Raw genomic sequence first — 16,859 nt, 5'->3', positions numbered from 1 at the left:
TTCAGAATAAAAACATTAAAATACACAAAGATACCAAAATAAGGCATGATTCATGACCCATCCTCCCAGCTTTACTTCTGCCAGGAACTGTCTTCTACTTTCCACACTTCACACAAGCTTTCCTTCATACCTTGTGGGACAAGCACTCCTGGAAGAAAGCATATTGCAGAGAAATGACTTTGAGATGTCATGGCTGATAAAACTGTGTACTGGGCCAGGAGGCACACAAGAATAGCTCAGTTGGTAGAGCATTGCCCTTGAAAGGCAAGATCCCCAGTTCAAACCCCCGTCTGGCACACAGTTTCTATCTGCAAAGAATTTTCAAAATAATACCTGCTCCACTGCAGAGCGAAAGATGCAGTCTGTAACTAATCCCCTAGGCTGTGGCTATGCCATTCCCCTGCATTAACCTTTCTTGTGGTACTAACACTAAAAGGTATGCAGTAGAACTTCTGTGAAGTTTGGAAAGTAGAGGTGCTGGTGGAAGTAAAGCAGTGGGGGCTGACTGAGAGTCATACCTGGGTAGCTCAATTCGTAGAGCTCTGCTCTCAAAAGGCAAATTTCTAACTGCAATCACAGTGTGGCACATAGTTGTAATCTCCCAAGAAGTTTCAAAGCAGCACACTCTCTGCTGTACAGTGAAAGATTCAGTACTTTTTTTTCTTCTCTCCTGACAATGGAACTTCCCTTTATAAATCATCGACAGCCTTCATAAATCATCCATTAACAACTAGGCCATTTGGGTTCCATGCTAAGCTCAACTTAATGGGATTTAGTGTGGATAGAAATAAGTCTTGCATTAGGTTTTAAAAGATCATCGCACTTGTGAGGCCCTACACACTGATCATCTAAGCAAGGGATTTAATTTGGCTTCTTGGTAATTTTCTGTGATTGTGTCATTAAGGTACAACTGCCATTCAGTTTACTGTAACGATACAAAATTATGAGGGTGCTTTGAAAAGTCCTCGGAATCACCATGAGATGTCAGTGCTAGCGCAACGAGTTGTGCACATGATATTCATTGGACTGTTGCCTGTAAACATGTGCCATGTCAGTGCTCATTGAAGAGAGCTGTGGTAGTGATGTGGCTCTGTTGTTGTACCCGCATAGTGATTTGCAAAGATGGAAAAAATCGAGATTCGAACAGTGATTAAGTGCTTTGTAATGAAAGGTGTGAAAGCAAAGCTCATTCATGCCGATTTCCATAATATGCTGGGTGACTCTGCTCCTTCATATTCAACTGTTGCCAAGTGGACAAATGAATTTAAATTTAGTTGGGAGTGCTTAGATGATGATCCGCGCAGTTGTCGGCCAGGATGTGTCACAACTCCAAAAATAATGCAAAAGTGCACAAAATGGTCATGGAGGGTTGCCGATGGAAAGTGCGTGAAATTGCTCATGCTTGCCAGATGTCATCTGAAAGGGTATATCACATTTTAACCGAAGAATTAGAAATGAAAAAATTATCTGCAAGATGGGTGCCACGACTCTTGAGGCTGGATCAAAAACGCATGAGAATGGACATATCGGAACAATGTTTGGCCCATTTTAGGATAAACAAACAAGATTTTTTTGCACCAGTTTGTGACCACAGATGAAACTTGGGTGCACTACTATACCCCAGAGACAAAACAAGTCAAAGCAGTGGAAACATGCTGATTCTGTGCCACCAAAGAAAGCAAAGACAATTCCTTTGGCGGGAAAGGTCATGGAATCAGTGTTCTGGGGTGTGAAGGAGATTCTGTTTGTAGATTATCTCCCTGCTGAGCAAAAAATTACTGGAGAATACTATGCTAACCTCCTGGACAAATTGCAACAAAAAATACATGAAAAACAGCCAGGTTTAGCAAGGAAGAAATTCATCTTCCATCAAGACACTGCACACTCACACACGTGCCATTTCCATGGCAAAATTACAAGAACTAAGGTATGAATTGTTGCCACACCCACCTTATTCACCTGATATGGCTCCATCACACTTCCATCTCTTCCCAAAACTGAAAACTTTTCTTGATGGATGATGATTCACTTCAAATGAAGAATTGATTGCTGGAGTTGACAACTATTTTGCAGGCCTGGAGGAAACTTATTTTCGAGATGGATCAAGGCACTGGAACATCGTTGGACCAAGTGCATTAATCTACAAGGAGACTACAGTGAAAAATAAAAAATGTTTCAGTGGTACTTTTTTTCTATTCTGTTCCGAGAACTTTTCAAACCACTCTCATACATATGAAATTATGGCTTTTCGAGCGGATGAGATGAGATTGTGCCAGGAAAGTCTGCAACTGCATAACCCCACTGAGTGTCTCACAGGCTGCGTGACATTTATTCCAAGTTGAAAAGTAAGTCGAGAATACTGAAGTCACACTTCTCTGTGTACAAAGTAAGAAGAAGAATTTGTCATTCTGCTGGTAACATGGACACTTGCAAATCAAAGTAAATGAATTAGTCAATCGGGTAGCAACAGGCGCTTGCAATGAGTGCACTGTTGCTATTTGCTTCTTTCCCTTGTTCTAAAAAACTCACAATTGACATATAAGGTCACAAGTCAGTGGGAACAAGTGTGGCTGGAAGTGATGGATGGCTATCTCTGGACAGTGAAATCCATCACTCAACCATCACATACCTATTTGGAATGATCTCACATGTGAAAGACAAAACTGTTAAATATTTCCATCCTACAGTTTGGTTTATATACACAGTCCAGTAACATTAATGTGATCAACCCCTATGTTCAATGTCAATGGGAAGTAACTGCTCACAGATGGCAGGTGGCAGCACTAGAAGTGGAAGGCATGTAAAGTGTGTCAGGGGGTGCAGAAAAAAATTCAGTCATTGCAATACTGCGGAAAAGGATCGACCTGACGTCCTAAAGGGCATGATCATTGGTGTTCGGGCCTAGGGTGAAAGCATTTCAAAAACAGCTAAGCTTGTAAACTGTTTTCATGCCGCTGTGGTTGAAGTATGTCGTGCATGACAAAAAGGTGCTATCCAAAACTGGTGCCGTAGCAACCATGGTGCACCATGAGACATAGACGACAGGTGTGAATGATGGCTGCAGAGACATGTACTGTAGAAGAGATGTGCAGCAGTCAGCAACTTACTGCCCATATGAACCAAGGGGCTACCAACAGTGTCTCCTCAATGACTGTTCAGCGAATGTTGCTGCAGATGAGCTTCCACAGGAGGTGTGTGGTTCATGCACTCAAGTTGACTGTTGTTCATCACTGACAAATGCAACTAGGCATCCACTGGATGGTGACAGGTGGTCTTTTCAGATGAATCATGTTTTATGCTCCATCAGACAGATGGGCACATATGGTGTCAAATGTTTGAAAGCAAACACCTTGCAATAGTCGTCGCAGGGATCCAGACCAGTGAGTGGAACATTACGGTCTCAGTGTCAAAAGTTTTGAAGTCCATTGTTCCTTATCAGTTGACTGAATACCTTAATACTCGTACTTATAACATCTATAATATGTATTAACTGAGCACCAACAACTGCATCAATTAAAGTGACTCAAAGCTTCAGAAAAGCTTCTTGAAGTGACCATTCTTACCAAGCTTGATTTTTATCAAGGCTGTTGATACAATGGATTTCAATATCCTCCTTTAGGAGACAAAACAGTTGAATTTCTCAAAAGTGTACTCATGTAGTTGAAAAGCTATGTGGAAAATAGTTATCAACACACTATATGTGGAATAGAGCTGCTTTCAATGAAAAATACATTCTCAGGAGCCTGACAGTTTTCAGTCCTTGGTCCTGTTTTGTTCTCCTTGCATTTATCTTCTAATTACCATTTATATGATGATGACAGAGAGCTGTGTTTAAGTACCAGCTCTCAGAAAATTGTTTCTGTTAACTTAGATATAAATGATGACTTTTCGTCCATATCAAGACTGGCACCGACTGAAACCATAGAAGTTGCTGGCGATCCTTACATGACATGGTGAGTTGATCAGTGAACGTTTCTGTGAAGCAATTCATCTCGTGCTCCTTGACAGTATCCTGTTATATAAAAAACAATAAAAGGTTTCAACCTTATCCTGGATGGAGGATCTTCTGTGGCCAGAACAGATTGTTACTGCATACAGGAAAATCATTACCTCTCTCTGACACAATTCAAAAATTTATAAAACTATTATCACTTGCAATAAAATGGAAAACAGTACAGTCAATTGTCATGCTGAATTTCTGCTACAGTTTGTAGTCCAATATGTCATAAACAGTGAAAAGTGCAGATGATTTAAGCTAGTCATGAATCTTTGTATAAGATATAGATGTTGGACAAAAGTGTGCAAACACCAAAAACATAACACATTACCATGCCTAATACGGTGTAGGACTGGCATTCAAAATACACTACTGGCCATTAAAATTGCTACACCAACAAGAAATGCAAATGATAAACGGGTATTCATTGGACAAATATATTATACTAGAACTGACATGTGATTGCATTTTCACGCAATTTGGGTGCATAGATCCTGAGAAATCAGTACCCAGAACAACCACCTCTGGCCGTAATGACAGCCATATGCCTGGGCATTGAGTCAAACAGAGCTTGAATGGTGTGTACAGGTACAGCTGCCCATGCAGCTTCAACACGATACCACAGTTCATCCTGAGTAGTGACTGGCCTATTGTGACGAGCCAGTTGCTCGACCACCATTGACCAGACGTTTTCAGTTGGTGAGAGATCTGGAGAATGTGCTGGCCAGGGCAGCAGTCGAACATTTTCTGTATCCAGAAAGGCCCGAACAGGACCTGCAACATGCGGTCGTGCATTATCCTGCTGAAATGTAGCGTTACGTAGGGATCGAATGAAGGGTAGAGCCATGAGTCGTTACACATCTCAAATGTAATGTTCACTGTTCAAAGTGTCATCAATGCGTACAAGAGGTGACTGAGATGTGTAACCAATGGCACCCCATACCACCACACTGGGTGATACACCAGTATGGCGATGACGAATACACGCTTCCAATGTGCATTCACCGCGATGTCGCCAAACACGGATGCAACCATCACGATGCTGTAAACAGAACCTGGATTCATCCGAAAAAATGACGTTTTGCCATTCGTGCACCCAGGTTGAACGTTGAGTACACCGTCGCAGGCGCTCCTGTCTGTGATGCAGCATCAAGGGTAACCGCATCCTTGGTCTCCGAACTGAGAGTCTGTGCTGGTGCAAACGTCGTCGAACTGTTTGTGCATATGGTTGTTGTCTTGCAAACGTCCCCATTTGTGGACTCAGGGATCGAGACGTGGCTACACGATCTGTTACAGCCATGCGGATAAGGTGCCTGTCATCTCGACTACTAGTGATACGAGGCCGTTGGGATCCAGCACGGCGTTCCGTATTACCCTCCTGAACCCACCGATTCCATATTCTGCTAACAGTCATTGGATCTTGACCAACGCGAGCAGCAATGTCGCGATACGATAAACCGCAATCGCGATAGACAAAAATTCAACCTTTATCAAAGTCGGAAACGTGATGGTACGCATCTCTCCTCCTTACACGAGGCATCACAACAACGTTTCACTAGGCAACGCCGGTCAGCTGCTGTTTGTGTATGAGAAATCGGTTGGAAACTTTCCGCATGTCAGCATGTTGTAGGTGCCGCCACCGGCGCCAACCTTGTGTGAATGCTCTGAAAAGCTAATAATTTGCATACCACAGCATCTTCTTCCTGTCGGTTAAATTTCACATCTGTAGCATGTCGTAGGAATTTTAATGGCCAGTAGTGTAGCTTACAGTCATTTTGGAATGGATAAATACAGGTTGTGTATGGTATTCAAGGGACTCTTGTACCATTGTTCCTGCAAAATAATGTCAAGTTCAGGTAATGATGTTGAAGGTGGCTTGTGATCATACATCCTTCTCTCCAAAGTAGACCACAAAGGTTCAATAACATTGAGATCTGGTGACTGTGGTGGCTGGGGAGATGCAACAATTCATCCTCGGACTGACAAAACTAGTCCTAGACAATGCAGGCTGTGTAAACAGGGGACCTGTCATCTTGGAACACAGCATCACCATTGGCGAACAAACATTGTACCATGGGATGGACCTGATCTGCTAAAATGTTCACATAGCCCTTGGTGGTAATGCACCCTTGCAGAGTAACCATGGGGCACATGGAATACCATGATATGGCTGCCCATATCATTGCCAAAACTTCACTATATTTCACTCTTGGAACATAAACTTATCCAGAAGTTGGAAACACTGGGAAACAAAATTCATCAACCCAAATGACTTTTTCCATTGTTCCATAGTCCAGTTTTTATGACTTCAGCACAACGTTTTCCTGTTACAGTCATTTGAGTCACTGATGAGTGGCTTTGGATTTCCAGCTTGCTCTGCAATTGTCTGCTGATGCAGCTTCATTCATGTTGTTTTGGTGCTGATAGGGTTCTCCCGAATGACCATCTGTCATATTCACTCAATGCACACTTTCATCTGAAGCGTGACATGGCAGTCACTGTTTTTATGCTTTTCCTCTCTGTGGTATAAGTCTTCAGTATGATACCTCTTGAAACACCAAACACATTAGCTACCTTGCTTACTGAAGCACTCACCACACAAGTATCAACCCATGTTTGACTTTACTTAGCTCCAACCTAATGCACTCAAAACTGCATAGAACACTGTTCTGACCATGAGTGACACTTGCAACACACTGAGGACATCGCACAGGTGCCATGCATGGTCAAATACAACAGCTCAACCTGCTGGATTCGATAGCATGTGCATTTATGTTCAAGCTTGCATTTCTCAACAGTGATTCCATATTTTTGTTCGTCCCCTGTACATTTGCAACATGTGATTATTTTGTCATGGTAGTTCTCATCAGGGACAATTATGGTGTTTTGTGCAGATAAATGGTGTGCTTTTCACATGCTCTGGGTTCTTCATTGGTCTTTTCCATGAATATCTTTCGCTCATATTAATTTCCTATCATTATTTCATAACTGCATTACTATATTCAGTACATCTAGCATCCTGGCTCTCTATATCATAACTTTATCTTCTCATTTTCAACCATATGGGGAGTAAAGTGTCCTGCAAGCAGAAGCAATTTATCCATGTAGTACATGTTGCAGGTCCTCTGCTATGTGAGGGCCCGTACCGCACTGCCCAGTTTTTCAAGGGAAAATTAACTTTTAGCAGTTTCGAAGTGAAAATTAAACACTGTTTAGAATTTGACAGACAAAGCACTGGAGGTAATAGACTACTGACATAAGATCATGTATATTTTGGAATGTTTGAAGAATTCTTTTGACAAAATTTTATATTTCACAAATTGGCAGAAGAGCTTTATTTATGTATCCTTTTCCACTATAATCTGTTGACCATTATTGCAATCTTGCCCCACAGTATTGTCTAGAAATACTGTCTGCTGTACACTGTTGATGATTCTCACCAAAAAAATCATTTTTAATATGCCATGACACCAAGTGAACAGTCAAACAGCTGGAATACTTCCAGAGTCTGACAGCTACTTGTTTGAATTAAGGTTCGTGATAAGCTCGCCCATGTGCTGCTGTTTTTGATATTTTGTTCTATGTTCCTTTTACCAATTCTGATTTCAGACACAGTGTTTTGCTTTTATCTCTATTGATGAGTTCATGGTTGTAAAAACCAATGTTAAAATGTCACCTCAACCATCTATTTACCGAGTAAAAAACACTAGAATTTATGTGTTTTGAAGGTCAAGCCTTCATCCACAGAATAACCACACAAGATGAAGGCTTGACCTTTGAAACACATAAATTATTTTATTTGTTTTTTTTATTTTATTTTATTAATTTTTTTCTGTAAGTAGGTGACTGAGCCACAGACATAGTGCATATTTAATTGTTTCTCCATCCTGTTTGAATGCACTGCAAAAGTTTTCATACATGCTCAGATTTTTAACATATGCCAGAGATCTCATTCTCTCCTGCTGAGTGTGTCAGTATTAGGTTTCCAGCTTTCATCACTCATCAGAATCTGGTTCAAATTTTCCAAACTGATGTGTGTCAACATTTTATCATGTGACAAAGAATTATGAAGTGTGTCACTAAAGTTCGTTCCATCCAGAGTTCTAAACTTTATATAAATTTTTAATATTGCACATTTTACTTGTCCAGTTGTGATTAAGCATAGCTTTCCTTTTATATGTCCTAAATGTCTTGTTCGTATACAGTAGCAGATCTGCATATTTGTAACATTGTCATTGCAATACCAGGTTTTTTTACAGCTACCTCCTTCACTTTTACGTTATTTTCTTCCGTTTCTGTTTTTTTGTTTAAATTATTATTATTATTATTATTATTATTATTATTGTCATTATTGTCATCAGAAGCATCATCTCTCCCTACATCAGTTAATTGCTCCTCCAAATTTGACTCTTTCAGTGCCACTGCTAAGATTTTCTATTTTAAGGCACTATTCTCACATGACAAAAGTATATTACGAAAAATGTCAATGTTGTTTAGATTCTACATTATCATAATAATTATCTTTTCATTATTATCATTATTGTGTTATTATTATTATTGTGTATAACTCATTTTCTACACACATTTCAATGTCAAGTATAAAGAGTATCTTTCAAGGTGTCCAGTTAAAAGTAAGAGAGGATTTTAAGGCTCTAATCTTGCCTGGTAAAATAAATACTTTATGTAGTCAGATAGTATGAAGTGCTTCTAACCATCTTTGAGCTGAATACTGTCTAATGATATATAGTTTCCTTCTTTAGTTAGAAGACCTGTGAATATGGAGTGTTTGGGGCTTGCAGTTTAATAAACTGTGTTTTATTTTCCTGATATGCACACACTGCTGATATGCACACAATGAGTGATATAACATTTCTATGAATACAGTCTGTTGAGTTGATCATAGACTGGATTTACCCAACACATGAATATGTTTCCAAAAGATTTTGTTTTAGTCATGTAAAAAATTACTTTTGCTGTAGCTTTTCATTGAGCTGTGCAAGTTGTGTACAATAGTAATGATTATTGATTTTTTTTTTTTTTTTTTAAATATCTAGGTTTCAAGAATTGATACCGGGGAATTGGAAGAAGTGATAGTTGGCCAAATACGAGATGCTACAATCACTGGTGCTGATTTCTGCCCTCACCAAGAGATACTGGCTATGGCTGACAAAAACAATTGCTTTCATATCATTTGGCTTACTAATTCTGAAAGGGAACTCTATTCTGAAACAAAAAGAGTATCCAGCCCTCCACATTGCTGTTGTTTCTCACAATGTGGTCAGTTGATAGCACTTGGGCAAGAAAATGGCAGTATTTATGTAAGTGTTTTGTTCTTCGAAGTCTGATTTTAAAAATGATGAAATGGTCTCACATGTAGTGTATTGACCAACTAGGATATATTCCAGCCTCAGTTCATCTTTTCTGCATGTTATTGTTTCCTTTTTTTCTAGCCAAGCTTCTCTTGATTTCTTTGTTTCCTTGCATTGGAATCCTCCTAAGTTTAATGTATTAATTTTTTTCTAAACAATTTTTTCTCTGTTATTTCTGAATCATGAAAAGTAATGGTTTCTGTATGTTTTGTAAACCCTTTAATCCAGGCTGTTATTGATTTCTTTCCCCAGAGATATTTAAATATTTGTTTGAGTAATCTGTTCTCAATTATTTCATAAAGAAACTTAATCTCTTTTTGTCATTGCTACTGATATTCCCTGGATAATGTGATAAATTTCTTCATTATTGCTGATTTTGCAATCATCTCTTCCTTTGCGGTGCCCATTACTAGTGTGTCCAGTCTTGTTGGAATATTATTCATTGTCAAGTATTCACATTCATGTAAATATTCTGGTGAAGGTAGTGTTAATTCCATGTTCCTAGGGATGCCTCTCTTATTTTAGATGTTCTTGGATAAGTCATAAGCTGTTTCCATTTTTCTGATGTGTTAATCTATTTTGAATATTTCTCATTCATTTACCTGTGTTATTTCTCCAAGAAATTTCAACTTTCTAATCTTTCCTATCATGCCTGTTTCTATGTCTGTCCTTTTGATTATGTTTTTTTAATATATTTGTTATTTATTAGATTTACATCTACATCTACATGGCTACTCTGCAAATCACACTTAAGTGCCTGGCAGAGGGCTCATTCAATCACCTTCACAATAATTCTCTATTATTCCACTCGTGAACAATGGACATAAAAAATGAACGCCTGTATCTTTCTGTATGAGCTCTGATTTCCTTTATTTTATTATAATGATCATTTCTCCCTGTGTAGGCCAGCGTCAACAAAATTTTTTCCCATTCACAGGAGAAAGTAGGTGACTGAAATTTCGTGAGAAGATCCTGCTGCAATAAGAAATGCCTTTGTTTGAATGATGTCCAACCCAAATCCTGTATCATGTCCATGACACTCTCTCCCCTACTTTTCAATAACACAGAATGTGCTGCCCTTCTTTGAAATTTCTTGATGTACACCATTAATCCTATCTGGTAAGAATCTGACACCGTGCAGCAGTACTCCAAAAGAGGATGGACAAGCATAGTGTAGGCAATCTCTTTAGTAAACCTGTTGCATCTTCTAAATGTTGTGCCAATAAAATGCAGTGTTTGGTTCGCCTTCCCCACAACATTTTCTGTGTATTGCTTCCAGTTTAAGTTGTTCATAATTGTAATTCCTAGGTATTTAGTTGAATTTACTTGTAGGTGCATGCGGTCCACTGGGCCTGATCACATCGTAGTAGTAGTAAGATTTGATTGATTTATTGTGTAACTGAAGTTTAAAGGATTGCTTTTAGCACTCTTGTTGATGACCTCACACTTTGCATTATTTAGGATTTTTTCACCATACAGATATCTTATCTAAACCATTTTGCAATTGGTTTTGATCTTCTGATGGCTTTACCAGATGGTAAACGACAGCATCATCCGCAAACAACCTAAGACGACTGCTCAGATTGTCTTCTGAATTGTTTATATAGACAAGGAACAGCAGAGGGCCTATAACACTACCTTGGGGAATGCCAGAAATTACTTCTGTTTTTCTCAATGACTTTCTGTCAATTACTATTACTAGTGAAATTGCAAGTTTTAGTATTCTTGCCAGCAGAGGGCCTATAACACTACCTTGGGGAATGCCAGAAATTACTTCTGTTTTACTCAATGACTTTCTGTCAATTACTATGACAGGAAATTGTTAATCCAGTCACATAACTGAGATGACATCCCATAAGCATGCAATTTGATTACAAGCCACTTGTGATGTACAGTGTTAAAAGCCTTTTGGAAATTATAAACACAGAATCAATTTTAAATCCCTTGTAGATAGCATTCAACACTTTGTGTGGGTAAAGAGCTAGTTGTGGTTGACAAGAATGATGTTGTCTAAATCCATGTTGACTATGTGTCAATAGACTGTTCTCTTAAAGGTTATTCATAATGTTCAAACACAATATATGTTCCAAAATCCTGCTGCATATCAACATTAACAATATGGGCCTGTAATTTAATGGAGTACTCCTATAGCCTTTCATGAATACTGGTGCGACCTGTGCAACTTTCCAGTCTTTGGATATGGCTCTTTCATCGAGCAAGCAGTTTTATGTTATTGTTAAATATGGAGCTATTGCATCAGCATACTCTGAAAGGAACTAGATTGGTATGTAATCGGGACCAGAAAATTACTAGTGAAATTGCAAGTTTTAGTATCCTTGCCAGCAGACATCACAATGGAGGGAGATGAGCTGGTATGGATAGTGCAGTGATGTAGAAACCTGCCATGCAGGGCAATTGCAACACACAGTATGGGCAGACCTGCTGGCAGGGATTTTACCTATGGGTGGCAGTAGGCCAGGTGGGCCGGTGCTTACTCGGAGTTTGACCACCGTGGATTTCACCTAACATACCATGCCATGTGTTGGATCAAGTGCTTAGCATTAGCTTCCCACACCAGCCATGCACTGTGTTCTTTCCATGTTGTCTCTATGTGGGTTCCAACTCTCTGCTCCCCATAGATCGACTTGCATGGTGAATTCATTTCCCTCTCATAGTGTTCTATTCCCCAGCTATTATTGAGCCACTGTCAGCCCATGAAGTATCTGTGTCAACACTTATAGTGAAGTGGCGTTGTCACGCCTGTGTAGATACGTAAGTGGTGACGGAGGACATGTTTATGCCCCTATATTTTCTTTCACCTGTTCCTAATGGTCTCTTGGGTCACTTGCAATGCTGACAGGATCAGTTGCACCTACAGAAGGAGCAGCAGCAAGAACAACAACAGGAAGCACATTCAGGCTCTGATTACTTAGAATGAGGACTTGCTTCACATTCTTGCTTCCCTGGTGGGAAACCAGGCACTCAATGTTCCATTTTCTGCACCACCCAGATGCCGTTTGCCAGTTTCAGTAAGTTAATGGAAACATGGGAAAATTACCTGCACTGGTTCTTGCTGCACTCCCAGGTAAGGCGTATCATTGATCCGGTTGATAAGGCTGCCTTGTTGTTGCCTGGCAACACAGTTTTATATGAAAGTGGCCAAAATTTGAAGCCCTCTGCTGAGCCTGAGGAACTTCCCTTTATTGGTTGCTTATTCTGTATTTTGCCCAAATTTTGGAATTACGTGAGCTTACATCAGTGGCAAGTGGCAAGTGATGTCCTTTGTGATAACTGACAGGTGTCTCAATTGGGTGTGTATGGTAAACAATCCTCAGTGCCCCACGGGATACCCCAGGCAGCCTTGCCTCCCACCAATTTACCATGTGCTGCCCCAATGATGATTCCGGAGGAGTAATGACACAGCACTGCTTGTCCTCACCCATGCAGAGTTCGACAAACTCACACCACTCACAATGTGGTGATTTTTGGGTCCTCAGCATTGTTCTCCTCCTGCTCATTGGGTGAATCAGTAGTCATGCACCAACTGCCATTTGTCACTTGTTCACTATTATTGGCTACACGTAGAGGGTATGCCAACATATAGGTCATTTGGCAACTGTTTCTGACAGTTGACAGACCATGAGTCAGTCATCGGATGCCCTGGTGTTTTCGTTGGGCTCTTGGGACTTCCTCTGACACCTCTTACATGTTGCCCCGGAATATTTTGCTGACATTGATAGTAGATGGGTGGCTGGTCAAATTTCAGGTAGACATGGGATTGATGACCAGTGTAATTATCATAGGTACATACAGGCTCTTGGGATACCCAGAGTTCCATTGGCTGCTCCATCAGGTTTGTCTTATAGCATACAGTGCATTTCCTTGAGACAATTCTCTGCCTCCAGATGTTGAAATGTGGAACAGCAACTTACCTTGTTAGTGACCAATTCACTGTTGGCACAAAATATCTTTGGGCTCAATGGATTTTCTATTTTTATCTTCCAGATCATTGACAAAGTGCATGTAGTGTATCAGTCTGTTCTGTTTCACAACTTGTACTCCATACTTGTGGTCCTACAGCCCACTATTTGAGAATACCTTGGGCCGAGCAGAAAATTTTGGGGCATATGTTTCTCTTAAGCCATCAGCAGACCTCAAATTTTGTCGTCCCTGCCTCATTCCCTCTGCTATGCACAATGAGGTAAAGGCCGAGTTGCAGCATTGGCAAGATCAGGGTATCATTTCTCGTATTTCATTAAGACAGTGGGTTACACCTTTGGTGGTGATTCAGAAGCCTGACAGTGCCATACACCTTTGTGGTGATTTTAAACAGACAGTCAACATCCAGTGTGTCACAGATCTGAATCCCATTCTGCGGCAGGTGTAGTTATTGACAGTGTTGTTAAAGGACCAATATTTTTCCCATCAACTTGCACAATGCTTACCTGCGGTTGTCATTGGATGTGATTTCTTAGACTTTCCTGGTCCTCAACACCCCATTTGGGCTTTACCAGTTTAATCACTTGCCTTTTGGAATCTCATCTGTGTCAGGAATTTACCAGTGGTATTTGAAGTAGTTGATTCAGGACATTTCCTGTTGTGTCAGTTACCTTGATGACATCTGGGTCATGGGCCCTACTTGGGAGGAGCATTTACAAAGCCTTCAGTCAGTTTTCCAATGCATCCTGAAGGATGGTCTTCATTGCAAACTGCAGAAGTGCAGTTTTTTTCTCCCTGAAGGTGCATTTTTTGGGTCATGTGCTTAGTAAAGATGGTCTCATCCCCAAATATGACAACATCAAGGCTGTTGTCCACCTACTGGCACCCAAGGACCTAAAGGAGCTCCAGTATTTTTTGGGTAAGATTTTATATTATGGTCAGTTCATTCCTCCAGCCGTGCACATCTGCCAGCCTCTTAACTGGTTTCCCCAGAAGGGCACTAAGTGTGACTGGTCTGCAGATTGTCAATGGGATTTACAGTCTGTCTCTTAACTGGTTTCACCAGAAGGTTGTTAAGTTCATCTGATCTGTGGATAGTCAACAGGCTTTCCAGTCTCTGAAGCCATTTTGCTCTGCTTCCTACCAGGCTTCCATCAACCCTTGCCTGTGATGTGTCCCAGTGTGACATTGGTGCCATCCTGCCCATCAGAACCTGGACAACACTAAACAGCACATCACTTACCCATCAAAGACGCTTTACACTGTGCAGCATAATTATTCACAGGTGGAAAAGGAGGTGCTAGCTATTATTTTTGAGGTTAAAAAGTTCCATGGCTTCCTGTATGGGACGAGGTTCCTCCTCACTAGAGATGGGCAAACTTGTTCATCCTTGGGAACTAATTCACTGGTGATAGCTCTTTTTTGGGAACTATTCATTTTTACTCATTCACCATTCATTTGTGCTTGGTGTATGGTTCTTAAGAAAAATTGAAAATTAGTAGACTAGGTGACTGAAGATGGAAAGCACCAAGAGGGAGCACCTTGCCTCCCCCCCCCCCCCCCCCTGGAGTACAATGTTTTTATTCATAACAGAATTCTCACACACTTGTAATTTTCATGATTCTACAAAACCTCTCTTTAGCCCACTCTAGCATCATGTGGCTGATCGCAGTGAAATAATATAAGGTGGCACACAAAAAAACTGGCCCTGAGTACAGGCTGCTAGCCAATTACACACGATTTGTTGCCCGCTATGAGCAGAGTAGATAAACATGTAATAATTAGGCAGTAAAGAAATAACAAATAAGCTAATGCAAACATCTTCGAAACAATAGATGACAATTGGTGGGCGACAATGAGCAGTCTAGTGCTTGGGGCCAATTTTTTGTGCACCACCCAGTACCACTGAAATGATATTGTAGAAGTTATCATGTTCTCTCTACAAAATGTGACACCCGACACTCGATTATGGAGTGCGGGCATCATTCAATTGTAAGTTGGCCTGCGTTCCATAACAATGAACATGCTCTCTTACCTTGGATCAAAAAAAGATGGAAAATGGCCACTTTTGTGTGCCATGCCGCCTTCCTTTGTATGTGTAATAACAAAAAAATCTTGTCTTTTTACAAGTATTTCTTTTGCTGTTTATCAAAATAGTGAAGCAAGCTGATATACCATTTTGTTACCTGAAAATATGTATGTATTACATTTCATGTAATTGTTATGTAATTATAAAATACATTTTAATTACCGGACATGGATGCTGAATAGAATACAAAAAGAACCAGAAGTTCAGAGTTCAAAACTGTTTGAATTAGATCTAGAATGGGCGTGCGCAGTGAACGAAACAAATGACAACTCAATACTGAACTAACTATGAGCAGTCGGCAGTGGAATTGCGATGTTTGGCCACACGAAAAAGGACGAGTGGCCAAGTGAGACTGAGACTGAGACAGACAGATGAGAATGGGACCAATGCTAGAACGAGACCAGCCGATGTGCTGTTGCGGGAACGAGACTGACCATTTCCTGTTTCCAGGAGTTATAAGTAGAAATCCACGACCGAGACTGAAACAGACTGAAACAGACTGGAACAGGACTCAGGCTGGAACGAGACTGGCTGACGTACCATTGCAGGAATGAGTCTGACCATTTCCCGTTCCTGGGAACTATAAGTGGAAAGTCACAACTGAAGTGAACTATGAAAGACCGTTCCTTAGAATTCATTCCTCGCACGTTCCATTCATCTTGATGAACCGTTTCTTTGGACCCGTTAGTTCACAAATGACCCACCTCTACTCCTCACCACTGACCACAAGCCATAGCCCAGTTCCAAGCTGCTGAATAGGACTGCCAATGTTTTACAGCAGTGGGCCATCTTTCTCAGTAACTACTGTTACTGTGTGCCAGTGCTGGTGCACTATTACAGCTATTGGTGGGGCCCAATCTGGAGTTTGATCGACAGGAGGTTTTTGTGTTCATGTTGGATGATGTGTAGTAGCAAGCCCTGTTGGACTTTCCACTGATTGCATGTGAAGTAGAGAACACCATGGCCACTGACCTGCTTTTCTGGAATATCGTTTCGGCAGTCCACTTGAGTTGGCCAGAGTGCATCTCTTCATGTGCCGATCAGGTGTTGCATGCATTTTTCCTCCTATGTGATCAGCTCAGTGGTGTTCAGGGGCTTCTCGTGCTTGCCACAGAGGGAGGATTGCTGTCATGTGGTTATTTCCTTGGCATTGCACCCTCATATGAAGGCATCAGCACAATGTCACGTCCACTGGCTGGCAGTCGACTGTGACATCAAATATGTTGTGCATTCTTGCAGGGCATGTGCACAGAAGTAGGCTACACTGCCATGCCAGTTCTCTACTGGGTCAGTCTCAAAGCACTCTTGGGGCAGGGTGCACATCGATTTCACTGGCCCCTTTTTGGGCAGCACGTGATTGTTGGTGACCGATGGGTTGTTGAATTTCCCATTCAATGCCAATGGTCCTCCACATAATCATCTGGCATGCTGTGTGCATTGTCAGTTATTTTTGCCATTCAGGGAT

General features: G+C 40.8%; 1 protein-coding gene across 1 annotated transcript in view; it reads left to right on the top strand.

Moving 5' to 3' along the window:
• The window catches only part of LOC124556834 (apoptotic protease-activating factor 1), a 285,519-nt gene that overhangs the window by 252,246 nt on the left and 16,414 nt on the right, over window positions 1-16,859 (top strand). Inside the window, exon 18 of the mRNA XM_047130851.1 lies at window positions 9,052-9,315. Within this exon, the coding sequence (XP_046986807.1) occupies window positions 9,052-9,315 (264 nt within the window). The remainder of the gene's footprint in view (window positions 1-9,051; window positions 9,316-16,859) is intronic.

The sequence above is a fragment of the Schistocerca americana genome, chromosome X (assembly GCF_021461395.2).
Source record: "Schistocerca americana isolate TAMUIC-IGC-003095 chromosome X, iqSchAmer2.1, whole genome shotgun sequence".
In the NCBI taxonomy this organism is placed as follows: domain Eukaryota; kingdom Metazoa; phylum Arthropoda; class Insecta; order Orthoptera; family Acrididae; genus Schistocerca; species Schistocerca americana.
This window is presented reverse-complemented; position numbering and strand designations above follow the sequence as displayed.